The sequence below is a fragment of the Melanotaenia boesemani genome, chromosome 16, assembly GCF_017639745.1.
Source record: "Melanotaenia boesemani isolate fMelBoe1 chromosome 16, fMelBoe1.pri, whole genome shotgun sequence".
Lineage (NCBI taxonomy): Eukaryota > Metazoa > Chordata > Actinopteri > Atheriniformes > Melanotaeniidae > Melanotaenia > Melanotaenia boesemani.
The window spans coordinates 14,669,619-14,697,452 of NC_055697.1; the positions used below are offsets into that span (position 1 = coordinate 14,669,619).

General features: G+C 39.0%; 1 protein-coding gene across 31 annotated transcripts in view; it reads left to right on the forward strand.

Moving 5' to 3' along the window:
• The window catches only part of LOC121655283 (neurexin-1a), a 275,419-nt gene extending 249,082 nt beyond the window's left edge, over positions 1-26,337 (forward strand). For 20 of the 31 annotated variants that reach the window (XM_042009843.1, XM_042009845.1, XM_042009840.1 and 17 more), the window contains 2 exons: positions 10,490-10,577; positions 24,458-26,337. In XM_042009843.1, the coding sequence (XP_041865777.1) occupies positions 10,490-10,577; positions 24,458-24,762 (393 nt within the window). In that variant the 3' untranslated portion in view covers positions 24,763-26,337. The remainder of the gene's footprint in view (positions 1-10,489; positions 10,578-24,457) is intronic. The other 11 variants (XM_042009831.1, XM_042009825.1, XM_042009842.1 and 8 more) reach the window with 1 other exon arrangement.
• Positions 26,338-27,834: the final 1,497 nt, after the last annotated feature.

Genomic DNA, 27,834 nt, shown 5'->3' on the forward strand with positions numbered 1-27,834 from the left:
ATGAAAATCAGCCACCACCTTCTCACTTTTGGTTGGTGCTCACCAACTAAAAGACAAGCAAATGCACAGTAAAGTCAGAGGTTATGATTTAAAACAAAATATTCCACATTAAAGAAAGAGAATTTAATCAGGAAGGGTTCAGCCATGCTGCACAAGTATTTCATTTAAAACATTAAATGTAGCTGTCTCACACACTGCAGTGTTTAGCCTTGGTGTCAGTGCTCTGTAAGCTTGTGGTGCCTTCAATTATTCAAAGAAAGAAAACATCCTCAGGATAAGATTTCTCCTGCATTGCAGATATATGGGACTGACCATTATACCACTACTGTGAAAGACTGTAAACTTGAGAAAAAAAGACAGTAACTGCAATCAAACAACTCATTTTATTGTTGCTGTAGTGATTGTTCTGCAGCTTTCTATTTAGTTTTTTTTTTTGTTCCTCGTGAAAACCTCTCCACTTACTAAATCTCAAGAAACTAAAAAGTCAAAGTGGATGATTCGGTCACCACATATGCAACAACGCTCATTTTGTCAGAGCAGAAGTGGGCTGAATACAGGGTAGATGGACAGCACTTCTCTGCAGCTCATCTCTGACTCTCTGATCTCCTCACCTTGTCCCTGAAGTGAGGTGTGCCGTTTTCGGTGGTCCTGGTGTGTGATGTCCCAGACCCGGTCATGCTTCTGTGCCCACCCAGTGCTGACAGATGGTAAAGGAGGTAACACCAAAGACCTGGGTTGGCCTCAGGCCTGCAGTGTTCACTCCCAGCAACGGATCATATCCATCATCTTGACCACACCAGGGGCTGTTACTGAAACTGCCCTTCACCACTGGGTTGTACACATATAGTCCATTTGACTCTGTAGTCTGATCGACCTTGGCAGAGGTGAACACATGCATGCTAGTGTGAAGCAACATGTGTTCATTTGATTTGATGGATGTTGGTAGTTTTTGGATTTTGATGGGCCTGATAATCAGGCTTGTCTGCAGCAAGTAGATATTTGGCAATTAGCTTGTACAGACAACTAGTCATCTTCATCGTTCAAGTTTTGCTGAAATTCTTTCAGTCAAGTGCATCACAGTAACTGCCTATTCCATTATGAATGGACAATAAATGTATGGAGGCTACAGCTTCTTGATGCAGCATTCCCAGTTTTAAATCCTTTGCTGTATGTCAACCCCTCACTGCGATCCCGTCTCTGTCAAGCTACTGAAAACATCACTGGAGACCCAAAAATACCTTAAAATGAAAAGCATGGACAAAATACCTTGGATTTCCGAGGTGCATCATTACTCTTAGCAGTACATGACTACAGATCAGCCCACTGAGTCTGTCTGGACAAGAATGAAACCCTCGCAGCATGACTGTAGTATCTTTTTCATAAAGTGTTGGTTTGAATACGGAGGAGACGCTGGCAGCTTTGCAGCATATTTTTATAAAACACATTTTTGTCTCAGGGTTTTTGCTCTCTTGATTTGTAGAAACAGAAAATATTCTGAGGCCAGCTGTTAAACATAAGATACAGTTTCTCCTGCAATGGTTTGCTTCCACCTGCAAGATTCAGTGATCCGATAGTTTATACATGAGCAGGAGCTGTGTGCCAACTGCTTATTGAGCTGTGCTGAGCTCATTCCCCTTTTAAAAATATTTTTTTCTGGGGCTAATAGGAAGTGTAAGGCACACTCTAACTTATGCATCCAAAAACTCCTTTATGCCTGCACCAAGATGAATACAGAGGCAGAGGTTTTCTTTGTTTGTCTCTGTCTGTTAGCAAGATTATACAGCAGGTATTTCTTGAACTAAGTAGAGATGTGCAGCATGAGCAAAGGAAGTCTATCTTCTTGACTTACGTAACTGCAGTGTGTTTAGTTTCAAACCGAGTCTATACCTGAGTCTACTTTACCCCGACATTCCACATACTTGCAATAAATGTAAAGTTCAAAGAGGATCTTCATTCCATTGCATGTGGGAATCTCCACGAATCTCCACGATTTTGTCCAATCAGTCAAACTGTTGGTGAAAAGGTTGTTGCTACATCCAAAAAATATGAGATCTTTACTTAACATCTGCCTTTTAAAAATGAAAAGGTGTTTGGAAAATAGAGGTGACCTGTGCTACAGCACAATGGCGGAAAGGGAATAACTTATTATTTTACTTTAGAAAAATAAGCTACGTCATTAAAAACAAGCCTGACAGTATTGGAGTATCTGATGCGCTTTCTGTAAATTTATGGAAGATTATTATCAACGACTGGAATGAAGATAAGCTGATTTGAGTTGATCTTTTGTCATTGACACTAATGTTTCTAATGATTGGATATAAGTTGTGTTAAAAAAATCCACATTGCAACAAAAATAAAATAGTGATAAAATTAATTTCACATGAAAAATGTTTTTCTCATAATTTTGATTTGGTTTTTTTTTATTCCAACCATCTGTTCTGATCTTCTTTCATTCATTTTTTTTTTTTTTTTTTTTTTTTTTTTCATTTTTTAATTCACACTCATCCCTTGGTAAATGCCATATCCTGACCCAGACTGCAAGAATCCGATTTGACTGGTAGACTCTGAGCTGCTGGCGACCTGGTCTGTGGTTGTAGGGCAAAGCTGCTCTTCCTCTTTCCTCCTGCCATGTTTTTGCAAACGTTACACATGGGAATTAGGCCTGAGTACATTCATCTCAGCAATGATGGCATCTATATTAGGATGACAAATTTGTTCCTGTCACCTCACGAGGGACTGGGACTTCATGTCAAGATGCAGGTAAAGTCATGAAGACAGTGATTTGTGGCCAAGCTGCATATCTCCTCTCTCGTGCGCTCTTTCTCAAAACATGCACAGCATCATGCTTAGATTTGTCATCTATTTTTAGATTTGCGAGGAAACGAACATAAAAATGAAAAAGTGCATAGTCTTTTAGGACTGAACAGAAATATTTTCCAGAAATGACAAAATTTTATGTCAGCATTTACATAGAAAGCACCATGATTACAAGCCATTCTCCAGTAATTGTCATGCCTCCCCTCATTCGCAGACTTATCCTTGGTGTATGATATTCCTCCTGGGCAGTTCTATGCTCTCAGGCCAGATTACTACCAAGGCAAGCAACAGACACGCACAGAGCTCCAGATTCGATTTCAGATAACGAAAATATCAGGGCATCCAGAGGGGAAAATGCTTCAATGCCGACAGATTTCATTTATCTGAGGAGTGTGAAAGCAAGGATAAGGACAAGAGACAAAGTCGACCATGCAATATACTTCTATGGAGCAGTGTTTAGGCACTGGCAAGAGCAAGAGTAAATGAGAGAACATGAGGGGGGAAGCGTAGGAGGTAGATAGAAGCAGATAGTGTTTTATGCATATCATATTCAGATTTTATCATTTAGAGCATGTAGCTAACAGAAGGCATCCAGGCTTCTCTGTGTAATCTGCTAGAAGCTGTACCCTACATGGCAACCACTCACTATGCACTCTCTGCACTGTGAGATGGTTTCAAGCACTCGTCCATATTGTATGCGCATTATTTATACATCCCCACTAATAAATAATAAGCACCAGGCTCAGTTAGAAATCAAAATATCAGCTGTTTATCATACGTTGTGCAAAATGTCTCGAGTTGTTTGAGTGGATGAATTAGGCTGCAGTCACACATGGTTCACCGTGAGTCACTGATGGAATGGTGACAGTGTGACGCAGACACGCTGACTGGGAAATGGACTTGGTGTTTCCTCCTACGCAGCCAGACAACTATCCTTGTTGCTGTGGTGCCTGAGCCATATCACATCTAGAATTTGCATCAAGGCCATGCAGATGACTGTTCCTGGAAAATGAGCTGAACAGAGTCCTGAGGGGGGACTTGTGTAACGTCTACAAAGCAGTGCCTTGAAGCAGCTACATTAAAAGCAGTCCTCACAAAGCAGTATTCTCAGGTCCCACTGAGGGAATATAGTTAACAAGGGCATAGGTATGTGTACATTTTGAAGTGGCTCTGCAATTGCCTCATATACTTACCTTCCTAAAGAAAAGCCTACTCTTCTATTTAGGTCCCTTTCTTGAATGCTGACTTTCATTTTACACAACAGAAGCTTTTCTGGGCCTGTGCACCAAATTTTACAACTGACCTGATCCTTATTGTTTTATCAGAAGTTAGATTGATTCATTCCTTTCAACACACAGTGTACACACTTTTTTTTTTTTTTATTTATGTCTTATAGTCCCTGATCCTTGTTTGTGTTAATCCCAGCTGGGATGTGTGTGTTTTCCTTGAGAAACTACTTCCACGGTGCATGTTATGTTTACTAGGTGTGCGAAGTTGCCTTCCAGCACCTTGTAAGACTGTGTGAGGTGAAGTGACTTAAGCCCTGAGGAAGATGTATTGCAAGACAGGAACATGTGGGAACCAAGGGAGAAAACAGGGCCTCAGACCATTCTTTTTTTAATGACACTCTGATACTGAGCCTGAGGTCCACTTGCAGCAACAGCTGCTTCATTTTAAATAAAGCAAAGCGTATTGTCCCAAGAGGCACTGCTTCTCGTAACTGAGAAAGTGCAAACAGCTGTCCACCATGGCCAGTTCTGTATTAGCGCATGTACTTGCAGTCAAAACAGATAGAAGCCCATACCAATTATTCAGAGGAAATTGCCCTTAAGAAATGTCAGCATGTTTTAAATTAATTCTCTTGTGCTCAGATGATCACACTACCTACAGAGTGTAGTTCTGCTCACACTGTATACAGAAGAAAATAATGCATAGTATAATGCCTCTAGTAATTACTGGAAGTTTCAACAATAGAAATTATTTAACCTCATGATTTGATGTTGCTCAAATTGAAGCTGTTGGAGTCAGAAAAATCAGGACTGTTTAGAGAAGTGCTGTTATCATGAAATTATGCAGATGCAGTGTAGTTTCAAAGCTGCTCCATTTAGTCCACAGCATATTAACTTTTAACCAGGTCCAGTTAATGTCATGTTTCTTTTTAAATCATCTTAACAGTTCTTAAACATGTGAAAATATCAACTAACCTGATCATACCTTATATTTTTGGTCTGCATGAGTATTAATTTATTTACTTACGTTTCTGTTCTTGCCTGGTCTAGAGATTTGTTTATCTATTTGTGGAAAAATGCAGAATCTTATGCAAATCCTCTTTGTAGTGGATACAGCTGAAAAATAACCCAATTTCTACCCGGCTGGTTGCTCCCTGTTCTTTATCACTCTACTCTAAGTCGCTGCGACAATCTGTTGTGTCACCATGAAGCTTTGCATCAGAGCTTTTTTTGAACTGTTCAAAGATGTTTTGAACATGATAAGTAATGTATGTTATAAAATCCATCAGTGTTTGTTGCATAGCTTGCTGTGATATTTATAATGCCATTTCATTGTCTCTCAGCTTTGCAAGTCTGTTTCTGTGTGAGCACATGATGTTGACAGCTTGGCAGGCCAGCAGTAGGAACAGTGTGGGCGAAGGCCAGGCAATACACCGGGCTGAACTCACAGTCTGAGAGGCCCACATGCCTTCATTATTCAGTTGGAATCTATTGAGCATCTGGGACTAAATTATTCATTAACATCGACCTAGTTCTAGGGTGCTAAGTTAGATACTTGGATGTCATCAGGCGTTCTGATAAGAGAGGCTGCTGCTCCAGTGTGATATCTGCCATGGTTAAATAGAGACCGTGTGCCTGATCATAAAGAGCACTATCCACCATTTCATCAGTATAGACTGTAGCTTTGTATAACAAAGCGTTAAAGGTGGGTTGCTCTCAGTGGAAGAATCAGTAGGCATTCTTCAACCTGTGTTTAACCATGAGCCCTGTCCCAAAGCCTCTCTCTCCGGCTCGCTAATGATGTGTTGCTGCAAGACTGAAGCTAAGGACAAACTCCTCCCAATTAGTCTGTTGTGCAAACTGCAACTCTGGTCAGATGTGGACCCTAGCAGGCTGCCATCAGTGTAGATACAGTAGGCGCCACCATGAAAAATAATGGCACATGTTACAAACAGGAGTAAATTGGGAGTATTGCTTCCTTTGCTTTAGGGTTGGTGGTAGTTATTGTACAAAGATGTGAATAGACGCTCTAGCAGTAATATTGACTTAAGTTGGTTTATTAGTGAGATTTTTTTTTCAGGGATATCACTACTTAGCATCACTGACAAAAATTATAAGGATAGATACAGTATGAGGACATTTTGTGACTATTCTAATATAACAGCCTCAAACCTGTACTTCCTGTAGTAGTACTTTAATCATGATAGCTGGTTATTTTTATAAAAACCAAATGTGCCTTGTTAAAATATAATAATTAGGGGTTAATTATTAATATCCTTGATATTTCGGCACATATTACAGTCCTCTGTAAGTGAAATGCACATTCCACATTAGCTTTTCTAAAAATGAAACTTCATTTTCACACCACGATTAATTATAGAAAATCTGCTCTGTTGGAATAACAGATGGAATTAAAATCAAAGATCTTTACTAAAGACAGTGGAACAGAAAATGTTTTACATTTATAGAAAATTATTTGTAGCAATCATTCTAGGATGTTTACATCTAACAGATTATATGCAATGGGACCACACAGTAAGTTATAAGGCAAATTTGCAGCTTTGCATGCAGTTTAACAGACAGGGAAGCATTTAATTTATTGCATTGATGTGAGATGAAGTCATAGCACAGCACATTTGGCTTTATTTTTTTTTGGGGGGGTGGGGGTATATCAGATCTCAATGAGCAACAGATTTTAAACATTGAGGAGGGGAAAAAAAAACTCTATTACTGTCATTGATCAGCAGTATAACAAGAGAAAAGGCTTACATTGGGGGGATAACAGAGAGCTCACTGGAGGAAAAAAAATTTAAAAAAGGCAAAGGCAAACAGAGAGAATCCTCCATGGAATACATTACCAGGACAGCACAGGCATGCTTAGGATAAACCCTTCAGATGCCTTCAGTGTCCTCCTGACTTTCAGCTTGTCTCCAAAGAGACATGTTGTGTGCCAGAGAGCATTCATCAAATTAGACCAGAAAGAAAACAATGTGAAAACCCACGGCTCTCCATAGAGACATGCCGACAGGTTATCACAGAGAAGGTGTCTCGAGCACCGGGGCAGCGATACACAGCATCCTCCCTGAAGAGCAGCTCTCCCCTCCCTCTCCCTCCATGGGCCAGCATTAAGAGGGGAAAACATGCATTCAGGGGAGAAGTGTACAAATATAATGCATTATAGTGAAGACACCTACTCTATATAGAAGCTACTAAGGAGTGTCTGTGAGGTTGTTTAGTGCTGGTGGAGAACAGATGAGTGTTTGCAAAGCTGTAGATAAGCTGGTGTCCAGCAGAATGTGACTGCTGACAAAGCTGAAGCGAGCACATGCAGAGCACGGCTTTGCCTGGACATTTCATTATGGAGGAGCATTATCAATCCTCAGAGATCGAAAAGCAGCATGGCAGTACGATAGAAAGCACCAGGACACCTTTGGCTGAGTCAGGTTGGAATTTCCTGGTCAGCATCCTTGTTGATGGTTCAATCAGTTCATGAACTAAGGACAGGCTTATATTTACATCTTAAACATGTTTACAAAGTCTGATTTTTATTTGTGTCTTTCTTCAAAAAACAAAATAATCTAAAATTCCACTTTTTTAAAAAAAAGCTTTATTCCATGCACTATGAACAATGCAAGCAGATTTCCCTCCATAGCATTTCTTTTCTTCCACTTTTCAAGCTGTCTCCCCAGGTTTTCTCATAGGAGTGAGCTCTCTGCTGCTCTGAGCAGAGGCAGATAAATGAGCTGTGCTGTAGGTTCACTATGGCTTCAGCACATTGCACCTAGATTAATGATGCTTTGCAAACCTAAAGTCGTTGCTTTTAGCATTTTAAGAGTGCGTTCCTAAAAATGAACTACAAGTACATCTTGTTTACATCTACTGGCTCATCTTTCCTGTGTGTATGATGCCAGGCACATCAATAAACCTGACTCTCAGAGCATCTCTGAAAAAATAAAATGAAAAAGATTTAGATATGGACACTTGCAGTAATTTTATTTTTAACTCAAAATAACTATTGTCAAAATGATCAGGTGAATACCCAGAAACATTTAGGTTATCTCCTTTAGAAAAATAAAAAATACCCATGCGATGTCAGTGTCCTTTTCTGGCATCTCAGTCCAAACTGCTGTCAGTTTTCATCACTGTGGCTAAATTGCATGGTAAGATCCACACATAGTGTACATTGAATTGTCACGGGTGAAAAAGTATTGGAGGAGAACACCATGAATTGGTAATGTTATTGGATTTCAACTAGGTCATGGCCACATCCAAATGTTGACCTACACACTAATTCTGGATGGCAGACGGATGCCCAGCAACATGTGAAATCATTTTAGTGTTTATTCAGGAACTTACCACACATGATGCGTTTAAAGGTCTGGCTCATGGTTTATATTTTTTGATAAGAAAGAAAGAAGTGGACACATCCTGCAGCTTTCCTTGGTTGAGGCATATGAACATGGAGCTGTTTTAGGTTTGTATGTATAATCCAAGGTATTTCTAGTTTCCTACCAGTTATGGTCATTTTCATGTAGCTTTATCTTTCACAAGCATGCAGGAGAAGAATAAGGCTGCAAAGTGTCAACTGGATTTTCTGTCTACACCTTTAAACGCTAAAATAAAATATTCTCTTGTAAAAAGAAAATTAAACATCCACATTGTGCTGGATTTTACTCGGACAATGGTGTTTAAGGCATGTAGCTTTCTGAAACATTTGAGGAGATGGAAGCATAAATATGAACACCTCCACTTAGGTTATCCTATTGGGAGTTAACTTTCATGTAGTACACCCACATCATGCTGCTTCTGCTTCTTCTTCTTCTTCTTTACTTGCAAATAAAAACTGAAGGACTGTGTTTAAGGGAGAGAGAAAGAAGAAAGATGCAAGAGGGAGAGTGAGAGCAGTAAGGTGGGACAACAAGAGAAGCGATATTGATTCCTCGATTCCCGTACCCCTGCCAGTGAGTGCAGAGTGTCAAGATCTCCCGCCAGGAAAAACAAATCACAAGGCAGAAGTGATGGATGCGGCACTCTAAGATCCGACGGTTTTGCCATCTGGATGGCCGACACTGTATATCAGCCTCATGCACAGCAAATTAAATTTACATTTGGAAGGCTTCCCCAGGCTTCACGCTTCGGAGATGCACCAAAAACAGCCCTCCACCGCAACACCCTTAATGAGTTTGATCTATCATTTCCAGGTCTATTATGTAAAGATGGTATTGGCTCATGTTCAGAATGTCAAAATTATGTTACAGTCACAATAAAATCACATTAAGTGCAGCCAAATGGATGTTCAGCGAAATGACATCACCTTTAATTTCCTTAAGATGAGTCAATGCTAATCCAACTTGCAGATGTTTTGATGCACAAGCATCAGTGACATAAGAGCACAAATTTAATAACAGCCAACATCCATCTTGCTTTTTTGGGCCTGATGCTGTTCTCAGCCTTTCTTCTTTCTTTTGTGATTTTGTGGCTGTCACACACTCGGACCCAAGAGTATGAAAAATGTACCACAAGTATCACCAGTCATGCATTTAAGGACTTTTTTCAGTAGATAAGTAGATGTGCAAGGCTAAATTCATAGAAGCAGCTCATCCTGGTTAGCACCACTCCATAACCAGAAATCTAACCTGGCCCTGAAGAGGCTGCTATACTTAAATGAAATGACCTTTAACGCAGAGCTGATCAAATGGCCTGTGGCAAGACTTTAACAGAACATTGCTGTATATTGCTGTATAACTGTAAAATGCTTTACAGTGTACTTTTTTCTGGTCTTTTGTTTGCCCTTTCCCATTTTCCAAGAGGGTAAATCGGATGGTGTTTGGCAGGTGAGGAAGTGCCCTGAAAGGAGTCAGAGTAGAAATGTTAACAGAATAATAATTTTGATTTACTTTGGATGCGTTTTTTTTTTTTTTTTTTAAACAAAGATAGTGATTTATGTTGAAAGAAAGAAGAAAAGTATTGATTTAAACCTCTGCTACTCTGCCCTTTGTTCACCATCTCTATTTTTTAAGCTTTCATGGCCAGTTGTCCTCTAAATGTCGGAGGTGTTTTGTGATGGCTCTTAACTTCTCGAAGGGATTTCCAAAACTACGTACTGAAACACAAACTGAGCATGTAAGTTGACAATTGTGCTGTGAACTTCAACCTCCACTGTTCTTCAATAATCAGATCTCATTTCTGTACGGAGGCTGCTGCCTGGAAAGCAGTGTAGCAGCTGTTACTGTGCCAGGCAGCGTGTGGCCGTGTTGACAGATGACTCCAGCAGCCAAACAGTGTAGCCGTCTGGATTCACATGCCATCTGCCCCGCGCTCCTTAACCTAACCCTCTGGAAATGCCACTATTGGTATTTTTGAATGGGAATCATTTCATCTTATTCATGCAGCTGAAGTATTTCATGCCCTCACCTCTCCACTGTTTATCTGTCTCTTTTTAGACAACTGACGACTCTCTGGTTGCTTCGGCCGAGTGTCCAAGCGATGATGAGGACATTGATCCCTGTGAGCCGAGCTCAGGTGGGTTAGGTTAGTCATCTCTTTTTTTATTCTACTTCTCTCTTGGTGTGTCAGTGTGTGTCTTTGTGTGTCATAGTCCACCCCCACCAAGACACCACAGGCTAACACTGTGTTTAAAGGAGCAGATTGGAGTTGTAGTTAAAGCTCGAACACTTCTCGGAGACATGTTCTTCTGGCTAGCACTTACTGCATCTCACTGCAGCCTATCTATTATTTCTGTCTGGAGAGTTTTCTTTCTGCCTATTTTTAGTAGCTCATAACTTTTAGTGTGCAGAGATGTAGAGTTAAACTTATGAAATTAAGCTTTTGTTTAGATTAATTTGTGACTAGTTTTTATGGTCGTTCAATGTAACCATGTTATCTTGAAATCCTTTGTGTACAATAGAGCTGCACAATGCATAGAAAATCTATCATTATCACACTCTTGCAGGCATTTCCAATTGAATTAGGAAAAGCGCAGGTGTAATAGTGAGGGCTGCATTTCAATTAGAAGAAGTTCTACTTTTGTGCAACTTCTACAACTAACCAGCAAGCACAGGTGGATTATAGTTAAAGAGGTGCTTTCTCAGCTCGAAAAGACAGTAACTATTGCAAAGCTTTTCAGACAAAGGGGTCAAGAGGTGCCAAGAGGGTGTGTGTAGTGGGGGAATTGTGTGTGTGTGCTTTATAATAAAAGAAAGAAGCTTGTTCCTTTGGAGACCTAAAATAAACTTTAAAATCTGTCAGTTACTATAATTTGGGCTCTTTGAGGCTACAGGAATATGTATATTTCCTTTCTTTTTGAGCATTAGCTTAAATTCGCCTATAAATCCACAAGTAAGTTTAATTTATGCAAAGAAAATGTAATTATTATTATTTCCAAAAGTCACAACAATGTTTAATTTATACAAAAATCTCCAGAACTTCAATAACTATATTAGAGACATTGGATTATTTTATAGACTAGGGATTATTTTTATTTTATTTTATTCCTAGACAATTAATTTTTTTGATAAGTTGCTAGACCAAAGAGTTTTATATTAGTAGCTTTCTTTATTTTATTTTATTTTATCTTATGTCACTGATAACTATTGCTCTGTTAGTTTAACACCTCTCAACATTTACCTCACACATCCTTTGTATGTTTTACAAACAGAAGTCTCAGAGAGGATTGCATGCATGACTACAGCTCCACATTGCTTAAGGTGTTTTGCATGCATCAAAGCAGCTGTTGTTACTGTTGTTCATTTTGTACCAAAGTTTTTGTCTTCATCTGCACATGGCATCTGCTAATGTGCAAACAGGGAGTTCTCAGGGAGAAATAAAAAAAAAGGTGCAATTACAAAACCTACACGACTCTAACACAGTACGTACAAAAAGGATCAACCCAGAGAGGAATGTGCGAGGGCTGATTTTTACAGATGTGTAAAGGGTCCCTGCTGTTGTTAATTAAATTCTGCAGTGGGCAGTGGGAGCTGATCCTGTTGTTTTTCAGGAACTGTTGCACATAACTTCTTTTTGAGATAATGATTGAGGCACATTTTTCTCCTTATAAAAAGCAAATGAACATAATTTAGTGTGTGACTTTGTGTGTTCAAGAGCCCAGATGAATTCAACATTGTTTCCTCAAACATGTTTAAAATACAGCTGCTGCGCTTTATGCTAGCAATTGTGGTAGTAAATCTGTTTCTTACAATACCTCCAAAAATTAATAATCTTTCTGTTGTCATACATGGGGGGCACTTTATTCTAAGCATCCATCTATAAAAACAACAACTTTCAAATGCATTTTGAAGTGATGAGAAGCAGAGAGAACAATGAAGTCGAAACTCAAAGCTCCCCACTCCATGTAAATGTGTTATTGATCAATATGTGGTCATAAAACTTCCACCAAATTAATGTCAATCAGCATCCTAGTCTGTCTCTCTTCCTGCTCTTCTGCCCTTTCTCTTGCAAGATTAGCTTTAGCCACATTTACTCTTTTTTTGTTTTAATACTTTTTAATACTTTAATACAGTATGTATAGATCTGCTACTTCAGGCAAATACCATGAACAATTAGATTGATTCACACAAGGAGCTTGCATTATCATATTCTTTGACAAGGACATCTGCCAAAACATGAGTTGCAAACTATGTGATGCTTTGGGAAGCACCCTTCTAGTGCAAAGTATCCCTCTCCTCCTGTGATCAGTGAGGGGGATTTGACACCGGAGCTGCAGGCTCCCAGGGTGGCAGCTGTCTAACACTGTATCCTGATTAATATCTACATTCACAACGATTCACATGCTCTGCCAAGCACTCACCACGTCTCAGACGGGGCTGCTGTGCATAAAGAACTGGATACACTGTCACTGATCAAGTTCTACTTGCTCATATTACTGTTGAGCCAACTCCTTTTAATGACACCAGTAATATATAATTTTTCATGCAACACCTTGACACTGTTTTGTCTGCTAACTCACAGTGGATATAAGCACACTATTGATATCCCAGCCTATGAATACTTCCCACTCTTGCTTTACAGCCTCATGTATGGATATGCTACAATAATGTTAATGCATGTGATCCCAAGAGGTGAGCTATGAAACGGACTATTATGTGAGCTATCTGTGGTCCAAGGGCAGCTGTAGATCATCCTGCATCACTGGAGTCTTGCCCGCCGGCAGTCGCTATCAGCCATTGAAAGACAGGAATTGTGTAAACTTACTTATTGCCAGGCTTTATTACCTTTACTTCCTGAAAGCATGGAAAGCCAGCGGTACCACCAGAGCTTATCTCCTGGCAGGACTCAGATTAGATCACACTGCACCAAATTGAATCATCCCCTTTGGATCAAGAAACCACAGAGGAATACACAGGCTCATGATGCTGCAACACACCTGATTTGTAATAGGAAGATGTTTTGGGAGTGTGCATATTCTCGTCATTTAGGCTCTGACAGCAGAATACCATTGCAGCCATGATTACAGGTGAACATAATATTCCAGTCTTTGTGGTGTTTGTTGTGAAAGATTCTTAAGAAAGCTGAAGTATGCTCAGAGCATTACCTTCCATGAGATCTCACCTTACATCTTTTTTTAGAAAAGTAACCAAATATATGCAAATGACTTCCATAATGGCCTAACTTGCCTCTCAGGCAATTTTACTGTTACATAAATACTGAATAAATTCTGACATTTAGCTTAAACGAGCCCTGCATCTTTTCGGCAGGAGAATTGCTCATTTATATGAAGTGCTGGCCAATCATCTGGAGAAAATATAGATGTAGACTGAAAATAGCCTTGTGAACACTCTGGCACGATGACGGCTGGCACGGATTTTCCAGCACTAACCTCAGTTTTCATGGTGAAAGTTAATGGAAGGGCTGTTGCAGAGCTGCATGGGTTCAAATGGAACGGATGTCTCTTGCCTACCTGGTTCATTTCATTGGCGTCATGCAGGCTGTTGATGGGGGGCAGCTGCTGCACAGTGATCCATATCCAAGGTTACATGGTTACATCCTCCAACTGCCTTAGTTCCATTTAATATGGTTCTACTCTGTGCTAGTCCTTCAATTTTACCTAACAAATGTGATTGCATCTTTCACTCTGTGTTCTTTTGCTGGGAATAAAAAGCTAAAAATCTAATATGTACTGATAATTAGAAATATAAGATGTGTCACAAAGCTATGATGTGATCATTTTTCCTGGTAAAATTGTCAGCATTAAACCTTGGTCTAAATATTTCTAAACCATATCACAGTTCCATTAAATTATCACTAATAATATTCTCTTACAGCCATAATTGCCGTATTTTATAAATATGCTAAGTTGCTTTCTGGTAAAGAGAAACGAAAACATGGATTTGGGTATTGTGGTTTAATGTCCTTTGAAAAAATTGTGTCATTGTTTGCTATTCCGATTTTTTTGCATGGTCATTCATGTTATTTTAACGCTACCTTTATCATGCTTCCATGTGAACGGTACATGGCCCTGAAGTGACAATCATGTGCAGAGATATGCATCCAATTTAGAACTACATATGGAAGTTTACGTTCGTACTGCAGCTCATTTTAGATTTTTTGCCCATATGTGACGCATAGCAGTTTTTTTAATGACAGTCTGAACGGCACAAATCTGAATTTTTTTTCTTTTTCTCTCTTTTAATTTGACCCAGGCTGCTTTCATGTGTGGTCCTAAACTAGATCAGATACATGTCCAATCTGAGTCACAGCGGCCTCAGTCTGAAAAGTAAGACTGCATTTCATCCAGCTTTGATGCAACTAGTCAATGGAAAGAAAATGAAGTTTTGGACTGTGCAAGTACTTCCAGATAAAAACACAAACACGTAAAGCATCTATGTTTACTTCTGTAAACACTACGCACTATGTGCGATCATGTTTTCCTCTGTACATGCGTGTCACTTCAGGGCCATGTACCATTCACACTTATGTCACTTAAGTGTGACAAAGGTCGCATTGAAATGATAATGTGAACAACCAAACAAAAAGCTCAATCTCAGTAAAAAACTGGATTCGAGCATTTAGATTTGTAGTGTGAATGTAGCCAAAGTAGCCTGGCTCGGATTTAAAAAGTATATATTTGTACCGTTCAGACTGTCATTAAAAATCTGATATGAGTCACATATGGGCAAATGTGGAATTGAGCTGCAGTGTGAAAATAGCCTCTTTGATGGTCTGATGATGATTAAAGCCACTGACATATCCCACTAATCCTTTAAGGCCAATAGAAAGTGAATGACAGTGAGCAAATGTTCAAGTTTATATTTCTTCTATAAATGATGCTCACAATTCATAATTGATTGGTGTAATATTTTCTTTCTGTCTTTAAAAGACTGTCTTTGTACTATGCTAACATGATTGTTACTTGAGAACAAACCTCATCAGCCCTCAAACTGAGAAAATGATGAAGGGAAACAGAGCGACATTTTCTTTGCTCCTGACAGAATACTCAATCTTTTCCCTCTGATCTCATGATTGTCTGATCCCAACCTCTCTCAGCTTTCTTTCTTTGCACCGAGTTTACAGAAATAGAATATTACCTCACACCTCAAATGGATATTTATCTTCCTTATATTTGAACCTTAATTTTTCTATAATTTCCCCATCATTTATTATGCAATGTGCACTCACACGAAGTATGACTTGTGTGAAAGTAATAGACTCTCTTACGCACTTGCCAACAGCTTCAAAGACACTTTCTGCATTTTCACAAATAATCTTTTAGTGCATGTACTTTCAGCTCTAGGAGCCCTTCACTGTGAATAGCCTAAAGGCAGGTTAAGGTTAATCATCTCTACTTTCCTTCTCTCTCTATCCTCTTCCATAATTTTCTATCCTCAAGCATTCTGCTGTGACATTAATAGCTACTAATGTGTTTGACATTTGTTTTAATAGATTTAATTTATGAGTGTGGAAACAATACATAGAGTAAACCAATAAATCAAATGGCAAATGAATGCTCTCTTTAACCCGGTGGCTGTGACTGGAGTGCACCCAGCCGGGAGGAAAAGAAATTCAGTAAATTATTGTTTTAAAAGTAGCAGTGAGATTAATGAAACATTAGGAACACTGTGCTGGCTTAAGAGGTCACTGCCCACTTTTAATAGGTTATTCAATCATACCCAGCTGGAACTCTGTGTATTCTTTTCTTCATTTGTCGAATTCAGTGGCGTGAACCTTGCACGTCAGCAGACTGCTTACTGAACTGCTGCTAGCAGAAATGGTTTAACTAATGAAAAGACCTTTTCAAAACTGGATGCCCTTTCAATCCAATCACAGTTTGAAATACAACAGTGATGACCTTCGATCATCTCGTATGCTCCTCTGCAAAGATATTTTTTTATTATTTTATACTGTCAAAATTTACGCAGTGCATCATGAGGAATTTTTCCATTTTTTTGTTTCTCCTGCACTTCTTCACTGAAGATTAGGCCATTCAAGTCTTATTTCTACATCCAATTTTAGACGAAGTGAGAGAAAACAGGATTTCACACTTACTGTCAGTCTTTCTCTTTACTGATCCCACCATATTTATATTTTCAATTATTCTTATTTTTCTACCACACATCTTTTTAGTGTGGTGACATTGATGCTAACACAATGTGTCTGTTTATGAGTCTAAGTAGGGCATGAAAGACTTTGCTCTAGCAAGAAAAGCAACCCAGCCAAAGGTCAGTTATGGTAATACTATAAGTAACTAAAGGCTTGAAAATAATGCACAGTTACCCAATCAGTAAAATGCTTTCCTAAGGTTATATATAATATAACATAGCTCATTCTGTAGTTACATGGTTGGGAAATAGCCTCAAGTAAAACAAAAGTCTTTATAGAGTTGCAACAGTATGTTCAAAAGCCTTCACCGTATATTTTCCATCACAGTATTTCTACACTGATGTGATTCTAAATTTCTACAGATTGCGTTACTTTAGTCTTTGGTTTCAATTTTTAATAATACCATGACTGTGTCTTCACATTTTGTTCAGTTTGCATTTGTGTCAAAATGCATAAAATTCCATGAGTTTAAATCCTATCATCCTCTTGCAGCAATGAAAATTTGAGCTTTTGTGTATTTTGCCTCACAATAAGATAAAATATAGCTGCAGGGAAGCTGTATATATTGCAAATATAGATCCTAAGAACATGTAACCTGACACTTTAAGAATCTAATCAAGAGATAAACTCCATCTAGAGGCATTCAAGCAGAGTAAGCTTAGTCCTCTTCTTTCATCTTGCCGTCTTTAGTAGAACCCCCCTAGGCAGGGGCTTAAATGGCACCATACCTTTTACTGGGCAAAATCAAACACCTTTTAATAATTCTCTCACCATTTCATGCTCACTCAGCTCTCAGCTCATCTTCCACCATCAGCATGAGCAAAGCCACTTCAGCCTTACACATGCATTCTATCATGAGGCGTACTGCCAGCATGTCTCAAGTACAGAATGGTTTGCATCACTTCTTGAGGACACTCAGATAATTAAAGAGGGAGGAGGGATTTGATAAATGTTTTAGCTCTTCTACAGTTGATACAGTGACCAGTCTCCAGACTGATCCCTTACAATTTGACAGCTCTGAAAGCCTGTGATTACGGCTGGATATGTGAAATAAGAAGATGGTATAACACTAATCTGGCTGAATAACAGCAATGTGTCACCAAGCTAGCCAACTAAGCCAGCATTGATCTGAAAGCAGCCTACAGCCACACCTCCTTAAGCTTTCAAAGGCACACAATGACCAAGTCTTGTTTATCAACTGTTACAGGTCACTAAAACAATGACTTAATTCTTTGAATAATTTTGCCCAAAACAAAACACAACTTTACATTAGTGTTGCATTTGTTGAAGAGCATCATCCCTATCATGTTACAAAAAGAAAATAAAAACTCATATGAGCAACTAGCTCTGACAGTTAATAAAAGGTTAAGCTTTTTCTGTTAATTCAATATATCCTGAGTCACCCTGCTTGCTCCATTACCCCTCAACAAACCTGAAACACACCTGAATACCAACCCCCACCCCCTCCACTCCAAGTCTTCCTTCATCCATGGCCTCCATCAACCTCCTCACCCTGTTACAAATTACCAAACAAATGAACCCTCTCACTGGAGACAAATGAAGAAAGATAGTCTTTGAAAAGAACCATTTATTTAAATCCCGCGTGACAGGGTAGAATCTCTGATCCCGTTTCTCTCCTTGAGTGCATATGGCAAAAAAAAAGAAAAGAAGTGGGAAAAAGACAGGGGAATCACATCAGGCTTTTAAATGACATGTTCCTTAATATCCTCACCGAGCGAGCCCATGTATCCATACCAAAGAATCCTGGGAGAATCAGTGGGAGCGACGCTTTCAAATAAACCCTGCTGTAGACCGACTCGTCAAACCAAAGCACATCTTCTGAATGTTTGTTGTGTCTTTGTATGGTCAATCTTATTCTTAGTCTGACTGTTCTTTTTTGTTGCACATGTATGCATCAAGGTCATATTTAAGATAGTCTTTGCCGGTTTGTTTATACTTTTTTGCCCTGGATCTCTTCCTGAGCGACCTCTGGCGAAGGCAAATGATTTGTGACTAAATGAAACATTAACTGTTGTCCTTGTAAATAAAACAGCAAGGACTTTACAATGGCCTGGATGTGATGCTGTAATTTAAGTCTCACTCGGATGAGATAAAGAGGAGAAAGTTATTTTGGCAGCTTTTACACAACTGTAATCGCTCAAAAGTTAACCCCCCCTGAGTTTACCGCCGATGCTTCACAAGTACACCCCCGCTGTGCTGCCACGAAGCCGGGCGGCACTTTAAGGTCATTTTCCCCATGTCTAATTTTACCCTTGGGTACGCTCGAGTAGAGCGTATGAGAGCAGCCATCATTTTAAACACTTGTTTCAGGCGCTATTTCTTTCTCAGTTTATGTGCCTTCATTCTGAGGTGATGGAGTGCTAATGAACAGACAGGCAGATGCAATTTGCCTAAGGTCCTTATGAGGCTTTGCTGAAGGCCTTGTGGGGAACACATTACTTTGCCTGAGCTTGATTTTACAGAGAGCAAAGCAGGTTGCACTTCGAGGCTCATGGGTAACAAATGAGGTGCATCATGAGGTGTATGAGGTTATCTTGTGGATTATGGGAGACCCCGTCAGATTTGTGTTTGACAGACACTGCCGATACTAACTTTGAGCTAATGAGCTGTAATGAATGCTTGTCATTTTAGACTAAAGAACATTGGAGCACTGTGCTTAATGCTGTTATTTCTTTGAGTTGTGCTCAGTGTTCAGTAATCTTTGGTAAGACATTAAGCTGGAAAAAATGAGAAAGTCAATGATCACATATCCTTCTTTTTTCCTCAGTTTATTTTTTCCTAGCTTGCCTATATTGAAAGAAAAATTGTGGTCAGTTGATTAAGGGTTTAAAGTCTTTGTGTGAATGAAGCCTGTGGGGAGCCAATCAACAGATCCAAGCAGGAGGAAATAACAAAGCCCAGAGCTGGATGTGTTAGATCACACAAGGAAGAAAAGCACACTGTGGTGCTCTTGTCACATGGCTCACCCATGAGTCTTAACCTGCTATATCAGGTTGAAACTCCAGAACTCCAGCTCTGTCACCTCACTGCAGGAGCCGACCAAGGTCTCAAACAAATCTCCAGAGTTGCAGATAAAGGGCTTTTTCTTCCATCAATCTGCTGTGTTATCCACATTTCCAGGTTTTTGACTCCAAAAGGATAGATAACAAATATGAAAATAATTCACCGCTAATGCCTGCACAACGGCTTGCTGGGGACGAACCGTGTCAACCAGTGGCTTTTGCCCACAAGGCGAGGGCATTCTTCACACCTGTCTGCAAGGATAAGTGGGCTTGTCACAAGCAGAGCTAATCTGTTGCAACGCTCAGTCACACTCAATCCCCTAGTGGAACTCTGCACTTGTCCTTGAATGTCTGTTGGCACTAGAAGCATACTTGGGCTGCTGATCAGTGTAACCATGGTGGAAAACATGTCAATGAAGTGCAGCAGCATCTCCTCTCTTGACAGACAGCTTAGCGGACTTTTGCCCTTTACAGTTAGCACTTTTAATGCCCTTTAGTCTAGCAGAAGCATGAATTCCCTAAAACAGACGTGTTTTCTTTTTGTGTGGGTAATTAGCTAGTATTTCACCATTCAAAGCACTGCATGTCTGAACAGCAATCTGTCACTGAAGAAGAGAAATGAATGTAATCAAAACAGCTCTTTATCTCCCAAAACCGTCAACACTGACTGAGACACAAGAGAGAAAACAATGAAGAGAGCTGTCAGAGGCATAGGCAGTGCTGTATTATAACTTGGACAGCAGTCAGAGTGTGAAGTAGGTCTGTTGATGTGTAATCAATTTCCTATTCACTAGTGGAAATGATGCCCATGTGTGGCATCTGTTCAGCGTAAGAGTTTAAGGTCATTTTTGTATTTAACTCTGCATCATAACAATATAGCATGTTATCCAGAATGGTTAGATATGGTGATCGTAAGAGCCTAAATAAAGGCTACTGGATTTCCTTTTCTTGGTTCTTAAAATTTTTTCACTTTTAATCCAAAAGTCCCTTAAGAAGCCTTTCAGATGAGAGGTAAAATGTTCTCAAAAAACCAAGAAAAGAAGTCTGGTGTTCTTTATTCAAGCGCTTAAGATTAATATGACCTGAATGACTGAGAATCTACACTAACAGTTAGCCATGGAGATTTGTAAAAAGTAGTGGGACCACAAAAAAAGAAAATAGAACTCTTTGCTCACTCACAGAAGTTTGTCTGTCATAAAATAATGATGTGAAAAGGTTAAGGGTGCATTCACGCTAAGATAGTCCGCTAGACTTGATCCAACTGGGGACTCGGTTCAGTTGGGGAGTGCAAAATTCTTATGCGCACAGATTTCGTTCACGCTGGACTTCTCAAAGGAATTGGATTTTTTAAATAATGTTCCAGTCTCTGCCAGAGCCGGCGCTGCACCAAGAATCACTGAAGGAGAAGACGAGACACAACAAAGAAGAAAACTTATTCATCTATTGGTTAATGCAGAACAGCTTCGGTCTCTAGGACATAACGGCTAAATGTGGAGCTGCATCAGATCTTAGTGGTCTTGGGTTGATCATATTTCTATTCGAACTTTTTCAGAATTCTTCAACGTCTGACCACAAGCTAGTTCTCCTGTCCGGAGCCACGCACATTGCTCTACACATGCATATGTTTTGGTTGTGTTTACCCACGATGCCATGCTCTGAACCCACAGTTCACTTTATTTTGTAGTGTGCTTCCTGTATTTGGTGCACTTGAAACGGACTGAGACCTGCATTTGTTTGTAGGTGGACCGAGTCCACTTCTTTGTATCGAAGCGGACTTTCCGATTCAAATCAATAAGGCTGGTGTTAATGTGCCCTAAGTCATAATTACAAGGTGATTTTGACCATTTTTTGGGGAGCTACCTTTTGTTTTCCATTTTCCTGAAGAAAGAGGTGCTTTGTACAGTAAGTCTAGTTGGTAGAAGAATATTGTTTTAATAAAGAGATGTTATGGTTTCTGTTTGTAGAAACAGAAACATAGATATTAAGTTTTTACATAATATATGCAGTGATAACTAGATATAACAAACTTATTTAACTCAGTTATTAAAATGATGGCATTAGTCTGTTTAAATTCCTCTACTGAGCCATAGTCTGATGAACATTGTTACCATGAATGTCATTAGCTTCTGTTCCTGTGATGGAGAGCGTAACATCCCCAGCTGAACGAAGGTCTAACTCATCACAGTTACAGTGCAAGAACTTGAATAAATCATGAATTTAAGGTAATAAAATGCAGTGGCAAGCAGAAAAGTCTAGAACTAATTTAAAAGAACTGAAAGTTGGAGCCGACTTAAAGTTTTCTGGGAGCTTGTTCCACATGTGTGGAGTGAAAGTTCTGTGTGTTTAGTTTTGTGCCTGAAGGCAGCAAACAGACCTGAGAGGTCTGAGCGGTTGATGATGGTGCAGCAGATCAGAAATGTATCAATCAATCAAAGATTTGTAAGGATCTGAGAAGTGGGCCACTCTGGTTGTAGTGAGAACTGTGCCAGCCTGATTTTGAAGTAGCTCCAGCAGTTTGTTCAAATAAGTCAAATAATACTTCTACTGAACTTATTCTCTCCCCGTTTCCAAATACGATCCTAAAATATAAGAACATGTCTACAAGTGGTGTAATCTAGCTAAGACAATGTAAAGGTTATTCACATCAAATACAAAGCCCCTCATGTATTACTTTTAAATATGAATTCCATATTCTTTTTGAAACAAAGTGCAGCTCAGGAACAAGGAGCTGAGGGAACGAGGGATGCTGCAGATCATATAAAAAACAGTCCAAGCTACATAGAGGACGTCATTCAAACCTACATCTTAACACAGCTGTTTCCCTTTCTGTGGTAAATGCAAATGGCAGTGTTACATCCCAACGTCAAACTAACTACAATCTAAGCCCAGCTGGAAAACTAGTTGATATTTTTTGCCCCAATCCACAGTAACCAGGGTGCTTTCATTTCCAGCTGTTAAGGTTTGAGTGTTTGGATTTCAAACGTGCAACAAAGAGGGCTTAAGCAGAAATGATGAATGCTGCAATAACACCCCGAGAAATGTGCCAGGAGGACTGAGTGATGTGAAGGAGCTGACATGTTTTCAGAATATGCTCAGTTGAATGGCAGCATTTGAGAAACTGAAGTAGGAGCAGCCTTTGGCAAAATCTGCTGAGTCAACTGAAGAATTGCCTCTTTCTGAAACATTTGCTTTCAAAAATGTATAATGGTCATGATGTTTGGATATGTAGTAAATGTTGGAAATATGGCCTGCATTCATGACCACACGGCAACACATGTGATGAGCCATGAGGTTTTAAATCTGTTCCCTCTATATCATTTAACACATTTCTCTCCTCGTCAGCTTTCCTTCTAAATCCTTTTTCCTACTGCATCTTTTTTATACTCTTCCACAACTTATTTGCCTGCTTTTATCAACCTGATCGAGCCTCTCGGGTCAGCAGGAGAAAGTCTTTTAGCTGCAGCCAGAATGAAATCTGTTGCAGTCTGATTAGGCTGCTTTCAGAAACTGTGGCCCTGCTCTCAGGAACAAACTGCCTGCTGACCTGAGATTTCTAACATCCACATTTAAAAACAAGCTCACAACATGTTGTTCTCCCAGTCTGAAGTTTCTTCACAGTGGAGGACTGCTGTGTACGGGCAGTTATACTACTTGTGTGTGTGTTGCAGTTTGTTTGAGCTCTTTTATTGCTGTGTGGAATGATTGAGATTAGTTAACCCTTTGAGTCTTATGCCTATTTTTTTGGTCTCTACTTGACGATTGCATACCCATAATGAAGTGAGCATATGTCCGTATCCAACAGATCTTGAAAAAAAACTTGTACGATTTGTTCAAATGTGTTGATATCAGTATATGTATTACCAGTTACAAGTGGAAAAAGTTTCAGGCTTGCCTAAATAAGAACAAGTAGTACATAGTACAAAATGTGAACATTTTCTCTGCAAAGGTAAACTATAATAAAGTGAAGTAGGATATAGTTAGAGTAATAGTAGTACAGAGTAATAGTACAGGGTGAGATCCCCAAAATGGACATTTTGGCTGCTTGGCACCATCTGTTTTCAAGGTCCCCCAATTAGGGGACATCAGGTTTTAAAAAGTTAAGATTCTGCCTTCTTACTGACATCTAAAGTTATTTCTTTTCTCATGCAATTGTCTAAATTTCTACATTTTTGGAGTTCATGGTGCATCTTATTTCAAGTTAAAAAAAATAAATAATGTTCATAGTATTACAGTTCATTAAAAAAAGACAATTAATTAGACAGTTAACATGTCATATACTAAAGCAAAGTCCACATAAATTGTTCTGTTGCCAAATTTAGAAAATTGTATTGAATTTTATTATGTCTTCTGGGTTATGTATCAACAGCTGTGGTGCATTTTAGTCATTAGCAGTGTAAGATATGGTTTTTGGACAGATAATTACTGTCAATCTTCATAATTTTATTTGAAAAGAAATTCCTCTTAGAGTGTCTGTCTTCTGTAAGGATCATGTTTGAGAGTTGTACATGTCACTCTAGGCTTGTTAAATGTTAAAAGCTTAACTTCTGGTGTTGAATTGTTTTATTTATGTGAGAATGTATTCATGTGGTTTCATTCTGCATAATTAACAATGGACATTGCGGTTTGTTGTCTCTTCATTGTCCATCTGCATGCTCTTCCACTTGATGGGAAAACTAGTGCTGCTGTTTGTCTTCATCTAAACTGTAATCTAATCATTATAATGCGATCTTGATCTGCTCATGCAGCTAGAATAAATCTGGTTATAATTGTAATGAGAAAATGTAAAAAGATAGTGAGTTTAGTGTGGTAATCTTATCTCTGTCTTTCTTGTAGCCAATCCCACGGGTGCTGGAACAAAGGATTATCCGGGCACATCAGAGGTTTTCCGGGAGTCCAGCAGCACTACGGGGATGGTGGTTGGCATTGTAGCAGCCGCCGCGTTGTGTATTCTCATCCTGCTTTATGCTATGTACAAATACCGGAACAGAGACGAAGGATCCTACCATGTAGACGAGAGTCGAAACTACATCAGCAACTCTGCACAATCCAATGGCACCGTAGTCAAAGAGAAACCAGTCAACACTGCGAAGACCTCTAACAAGAACAAGAAAAACAAGGACAAGGAGTACTATGTGTGATTATTAAAGCTTTGGTCTTCACCAGACCAACTTAAACATCAGTCAAAAAGACAAATCAGGACATAAAAATGTGTACAGTATAATAACAAAGATGAACATTATTTAGTCCTTTTCCTACAAGACAAAACTCTACAAAGTTAAATAAAAAAAAAAAAAAAAAACTGTCTTTACTCTCAAGCACTTAAGACAGAAAGACACTGTCCAGAAAGAGACTAATGGGAAAACAGTTCTGGCAAACACCTAAAAATGGACTAAATACATATCTAACATGTCAACCAAACATTAACCCATCTGTAACTTGTTCCTTGGCCAGGATGATGTGATAAAACTCCCTTGTTTCTGGTAAATAGAGGAGCACACATGCACTTTGCAACTGGAGATTCAGCATTACAAACCTGACGTTTGCATTTACATTGCCTGTGTTTGTGTTGTTGAGACTTTTTCTAGAAAAAAATGGCACAATGCATAGATAAATACTTACACAAGTACGCCAAACATTTACTATGGATGGAGAGGGGGGAAAAAAATCAACAACAACAAAAAATATAAATAAATAAACAGGTGGAAGTGGATCCAGGGATTCAGAAATCAGCCGAAGTACTCACTGATAAGGCTCTGAAGTCTGGCAAAGACTAGCACCTGGTTGGCTGAGCAGCTGCAGTGCAAAGATTGAAACAATCTCTCATGAAAGACTTTGATTTAAAAAGAATATGTCAATTGTGCCAGTAAGAAATGTGGAGGCCTACGCTTTCACATTGTGCGATCTCAAAGGAGGAAGCTTCCTCAGAATCCTGGGGATGTCTCAAAAAGTGTCATTTGGGAGCCATGCACGCAAAATTATCTTATTACAGTACATATGTTTATATACAGTACAACCACATCTATATGTGCTTTCTGGACTGTGACAAAGTGGTGTTTTATAGCCTGTTGTATAGATGATGCAAACTATAACTGCTCCTCAACCATTTTTGGAAAAAAAAATGTAAAAAAGACAAAAAGAAGACGTAAATGTTAAAAAAAAAAAGTGTTGCTAGACATAGAAGATTTTATGAGGACATGCTCTGTTTTTCGGTTGGATAATAATTTGACCCCCACCTTCCTGTTTTTACATGTGTTCCTATATAGTTTTTATACAAATGCCAACCTGAGATAGATGATCCTGGACCAGTTATAGCCTATCCGTTTCCCAACAAACACTACACAAGGTGTTGACAATGGAGATGTGTGTCGTCACAACTTGTGTGGCTCTCTTTTAAGGAATCACTGCCTTCCTCCTCAACCCCTGACTTACACGAGTGGGTATGAAGACCAAGAATATGAGTGATGATGACGGATGAAGACGATGACTAGGATAAATTAACTCGCTGTGTGTTTTTTCCAAGTGGTATTATAAGACTGTCCAAATGTGTGCTTGGGCTGATGCAAAAACCCTGTGGAGAGTAGCTCAAATAAGTCTCCATTTCAACTGTTCTGTGTTTGTTCTGTCATTCTGTCTGTCAGTTCTGCTTTCCAGAGACCTGTACTTGGAATGAGTATGAGGAAAAATGACCATGAACTATAAATGATGATTATAAATTCTCTTTGTTTGCTCCTTTTTTGTTTCTTTTTGAGTGTTTTCTGCTAAGTTGTATTTTGTCTTGTACTCCACATAAAAAAACTATAAAAACTAGTTTTGAAAGAAATTCATAAAGAAAATATTACCTAAGCAAACTTAAAATAGATTATTGACAGCATCTGTCAGAGAACCATGCAGGTTTCATGATGAATCAATGGACCCCTTGTCTCATGCTGAGCAGAGTTGAACCTTCTTCTTGTCAAATCTAGGGGCTATCTTTACCCACAATTCACTTCGCTCAACAAATTGAGCATCGAGTGTGTCATATTAGTAGTGGCTAATATAGTTTCAAACCACTAGAAATGAGTAGAGACACTTTATGGCCTACAGATATTTGATAAGCTCACCGCAGTGTAACTTTATGCTGCAATAATTATTTTCTTTCGTTTTTAAACTTGTCTTCAACCTTGACTCAAGTGACATGTCTTGATATAACTAAATTTCATGGACATACTATCAACAACTGCCAACAGTTGCTATCTGAGCACTGCTCTTGAGTCTGTGGTAAAAATGAAATGATAGATGTATTAAAAATATTTGACATAAAAAATATTTTAAAAGGCACCCAAACTGCTGCGCAGCTGAATTTGTGTATAACACAGGAACAGGAAAACATTTCATTTTTGTAAAACTTTAGCTATTGGTTGAAAGGGAAACTAATGCAACACAGTGATAAACATGCCCCTGTGTGGTAAGTTGTAAAAATAAACCAAATCCAACCAAAAATAGTTGTTAAAATGTAGGCTTGAGAAGTTAACAGCATTTATTTATTTCTCTTAATCATTTAACTATGCTTTCTGAATCTGAAAACACCTGCCTAGACGGCATGTTGGGTTTTATCTCAGTGTGTGTATGTTTCATCAGATAAGTTGCCATCCCTCTCATCTGGCTAAATTATGTTTTAGCTGGATAAAAGCTCTTGTTTGGCTTTAAATTAAAGTAAAAACCTCACAGTAGAAAATCTACCCAAAGATCTAGTGGTCATCCCACCAAGTTTCAGACAGAGCATCACTTCATCTCTACAGGGGTGCAGCTAGAGACAAATGTACACCAAATTGACACTTGTAAGATTCTACAGGCACTAAACCCTGATTTTTTATTGCTACTTTGGATTGTACAGAATATGCCCAAATTAAACCCAAACAGCACAGACTTATTTCCTCAAGAGACTCCACCTCTCTGTCACAGCTCTTGATCAGCTGCTTTCTAATATGATGGTGCTCATGTGTGATATGCCAACCTCTCCAAATGGAAATTCCTTACTTAGCTGGCCTGCTCAAGGACAATACAGCAATGTCATTTTCACATTGAAAATAGCACACTGTGTTAAACAAAAAGAAAAAAAGACTGGTATGTTGGTGCAGTTGCTGAGCTACATATAATAGTTATTAGAAGATGCAATGCAGTGCAGCAGGCTCACATTAAAGTCACTTCCTGATTATAGAGACTCCAATAAG